This window comes from Oncorhynchus nerka, linkage group LG10, assembly GCF_034236695.1.
Source record: "Oncorhynchus nerka isolate Pitt River linkage group LG10, Oner_Uvic_2.0, whole genome shotgun sequence".
NCBI classification, from domain to species: domain Eukaryota; kingdom Metazoa; phylum Chordata; class Actinopteri; order Salmoniformes; family Salmonidae; genus Oncorhynchus; species Oncorhynchus nerka.
The window spans coordinates 94,108,296-94,112,030 of NC_088405.1; the positions used below are offsets into that span (position 1 = coordinate 94,108,296).

Genomic DNA, 3,735 nt, shown 5'->3' on the forward strand with positions numbered 1-3,735 from the left:
CTGGGCTGTGCTGGCGAACCGAGGACACCATGCGTAAAGCTGGTGCCATGTACGCCGGCCCAAGGAGGCCCACTCTAGCATAACACGGTGCCTGCCCGGTCTCTCTCGTCCTCCGGTAAGCACAGGAAGTTGGTGCAGGTCTCCTACCTGGCTTCGCCACACTTCCTGTGTGCCGCCCCCAATACATTTTTGGGGCTGACTCTCGGGCTTCCATCCACGCCTCTGTGCTGCCTCCTCATACCAGCGCCTCTCCACCTTCGCTGCCTCCAGCTCTTCCTTGGGGCGGTGATATTCTCCTGGCTGTGCCCAGGGTCCTTTACTGTCCAACTCATCCTCCCATGTCCAGTCCTCCTTGTGCTGCTCCTTGTGCCGCTGCCTGTCATCACGCCGCTTGGTCCTTGGTTGGTGGGTGCTTCTGTCACGATCGTCGTAAGGAGCAGACCAAAATGCAGCGTGGTATGTGTTCATGATGATTTTTTAATTAAAGAAAGCACTGAACACTGAATACAAACTAAACAAAACAATAAACAAATAACGACCGTGAAGCTATAATGAGAACCGTGCTGACACAAGCAACTAACATAGACAATCACCCACAAACAAACAGTGAAACCCAGGCTACCTAAGTATGATTCTCAATCAGAGACAACTAATGACACCTGCCTCTGATTGAGAACCATACTAGGCCGAAACATAGAAATCCCAAAATCATAGAAAAACAAACATAGACTGCCCACCCCAACTCACGCCCTGACCATACTAAATAACGACAAAACAAAGGAAATAAAGGTCAGAACGTGATAGGAACACTGTGTCATTCTCTAGCTGATGACAACATTGTTTTGACTTCCTGGTTCTGTGGAATTAGGATATAAGGGCCTTCTCGGCAAAGGCCAAGTTAGACATTTCTCTTCTGTGCTAGAGGTCTCCCTGTTGGTACTTGTAATTAAAATGAAATGATTTGTTATTGACTATATCCACAAAAGCTTTTCTCTTTTGTTCACCTGAAAATTCCCTTTACACTCAGACAGGACAGAGAGCCAGCATTGGAACTCATTCAAAACAAAACTAGGTTGTCCATGTTAAGAATGCCATTCTGCAGTGACTTTAGAGAGGAGACCGAGAGGACAAAGAGAGGAGACAGAGAGGAGACAGAGAGGAGTTAGAGAGGAGAAAGATAGGATACAGAGAGGAGTTAGAGAGGAGACAGAGAGAAGTTAGGAGTTAGAGAGGAGACAGAGAGGAGTTAGAGAGGAGTTAGGAGTTAGAGAGAAGACAGAGATTAGTCAGAGAGGAGTTAGAGAGGAGACATATATTAGGCAGAGAGGAGTTAGAGAGGAGTTAGAGATGAGTTAGGAGTTAGAGATGAGACAGAGAGGAGGCAGAGAGGAATTAGGAGTTAGAGAGAAGACAGAGATTAGTCAGAGAGGAGTTAGAGATGAGTTAGGAGTTAGAGAGGAGACAGAGAGGAGTTAGAGAGGAGTTAGGAGTTAGAGAGAAGACAGAGATTAGTCAGAGAGGAGTTAGAGATGAGTTAGAGAGGAGACATATATTAGGCAGAGAGGAGTTAGAGATGAGTTAGGAGTTAGAGATGAGACAGAGAGGAGGCAGAGAGGAATTAGAGAAGAGTTAGAGAGGAGCCAGATATTAGGCAGAGAGGAGTTAGAGATGAGTTAGGAGTTAGAGATGAGACAGAGAGGAGTTAGAGAGGAGTTAGGAGTTAGAGAGAAGACAGAGATTAGTCAGAGAGGAGTTAGAGATGAGTTAGAGAGGAGACATATATTAGGCAGAGAGGAGTTAGAGATGAGTTAGGAGTTAGAGATGAGACAGAGAGGAGACAGAGAGGAGTTAGAGAGGAGTCATAGAGGAGACAGAGATGAGTTAGGAGTTAGAGAGGAGACAGAGAGGAGTTAGAGAGGAGTTATGAGTTAGAGAGGAGACAGAGATTAGTCAGAGATTAGTCAGAGAGGAGTTAGAGAAGAGTTAGAGAGGAGCCAGATATTAGTCAGAGAGGAGTTAGAGAGGAGTTAGGAGTTAGAGAGGAGACAGAGATTAGTCTGAGAGGAGTTAGGAGTTAGAGAGGGGTTAGAGAGGAGACAGAGATTAGTCAGAGAGGAGACAGAGAGGAGTTAGAGAGGAGTTAGAGAGGAGACAGAGAGGAGTTAGAGAGGAGACAGAGAGAAGTTAGAGAGGAGTTAGAGAGGAGTTAGAGAGGAGACAGAGATTAGTCTGAGAGGAGTTAGAGAGGATTCCGAGAGGAGACAGAGATTAGTCAGAGAGGAGTTAGATAGGAGTTAGAGAGGAGTTAGGAGTTAGAGAGGAGACAAAGAGGAGTAAGAGAGGAGACAGAGAGGAGTGCGAGAGGAGATAGAGAGGAGTTAGGAGTTAGAGAGGGGTTAGAGAGGAGACAGAGATTAGTCAGAGATTAGTCAGAGAGGAGTTAGAGAAGAGTTAGAGAGGAGACAGATGTTAGTCAGAGAGGAGTTAGAGAGGAGTTAGGAGTTAGAGAGGAGACAGAGATTAGTCTGAGATGAGATACAGAGGAGTTAGGAGTTAGAGAGGAGTTAGAGAGGAGACAGAGATTAGTCAGAGAGGAGACAGAGAGGAGTTAGAAGTAAGAGAGGAGTTAGAGAGGAGTTAGGAGTTAGAGAGGAGACAGAGATTAGTCTGAGATGAGTTACAGAGGAGTTAGGAGTTAGAGAGGAGTTAGAGAGGAGACAGAGATTAGTCAGAGGAGACAGAGAGAAGGGTGTGGGGGTGGGGGTGGGTGTGGGTGTGGGTGTGGGTGTGGGGGTGGGTGTGGGGTGGGGGTGGGTGTGGGTGTGGGTGTGGGTGTGGGGGTGGGGGTGGGTGTCTGTTCTGTTATGCTTGTTTGAGCTCCTTCGGACTCCAGTGTGCATTCTTAATGTATAGCTGCTAATTGCACATAAGTGGCTGGCTTGTCACATAACGTACTGTTCTCCACCAGCCTGTGTGTTAGCAACGGTATATTTACATCTCCCCGCTATGCTTGTAGACCTGCTGAGCAGGGCTGTCTGCTTTACAGCAGACTCAGATTCCTCTAGCCCTGTGTCATGGCTAGGGTGAGCTTGGAGTGGGGATTACAATTGGCAGGACAGGGAGGGACGGAGGGAGGGGAGGGGAGGGAGGGAGGTGCGGGAGGGGGGAGGGAGGGAGGGAGGGGGTGAAACAAAGTGCTGGGCAGCTGTGTTCGATTGGTCGATGGGAGGTCCTTGGATTTAGATTCCATTCTAGTGCTACATCTGCCATGAATAGACATTCTAGTTCATTCTATAAATATCTGGCTGAGGGAGGTGTGTGGGGGGGACAGGGCGTAAGGGTTGAGAAGGGAGGGCCAGTGACAGTGTTGACGAGAGGTGGGCGGTTGCTGTGTGCATAAAAGCCTTCGGCCGAGGAGCACTATCATTGGAAGTTTGAGAGAGACCAACCAAAGTCAGCCAGTCAGCCAGTCAGCCAGTCAGCCAGCCAGTCAGCCAGTCAGCCAGTCAGTCAGCCAGTCAGCCAGCCAGTCAGCCAGTCAGTCAGTCAGCCAGTCAGCCAGCCAGTCAGTCAGCCAGTCAGCCAGTCAGTCAGCCAGCCAGCCAGTCAGCCAGTCAGTCAGCCAGTCAGCCAGTCAGCCAGCCAGTCTGCCAGCCAGTCAGTCAGTCAGCCAGTCAGCCAGCCCACAGCTCTTCTACTGGTACAGTACTACTCCTCTTCCTCCAGCAACCATGA

General features: G+C 48.9%; 1 protein-coding gene across 1 annotated transcript in view; it reads left to right on the forward strand.

Annotated features, from left to right (window-relative positions):
* The first annotated feature begins 3,367 nt into the window (after window positions 1-3,367).
* The window catches only part of hspb1 (heat shock protein, alpha-crystallin-related, 1), a 20,059-nt gene continuing 19,691 nt past the window's right edge, over window positions 3,368-3,735 (forward strand). The window contains 1 exon segment of the mRNA XM_065023954.1: window positions 3,368-3,735. This exon segment is cut by the window's right edge and continues 477 nt beyond it. Coding sequence (XP_064880026.1) covers window positions 3,732-3,735 — 4 coding nt within the window. The 5' untranslated portion in view covers window positions 3,368-3,731.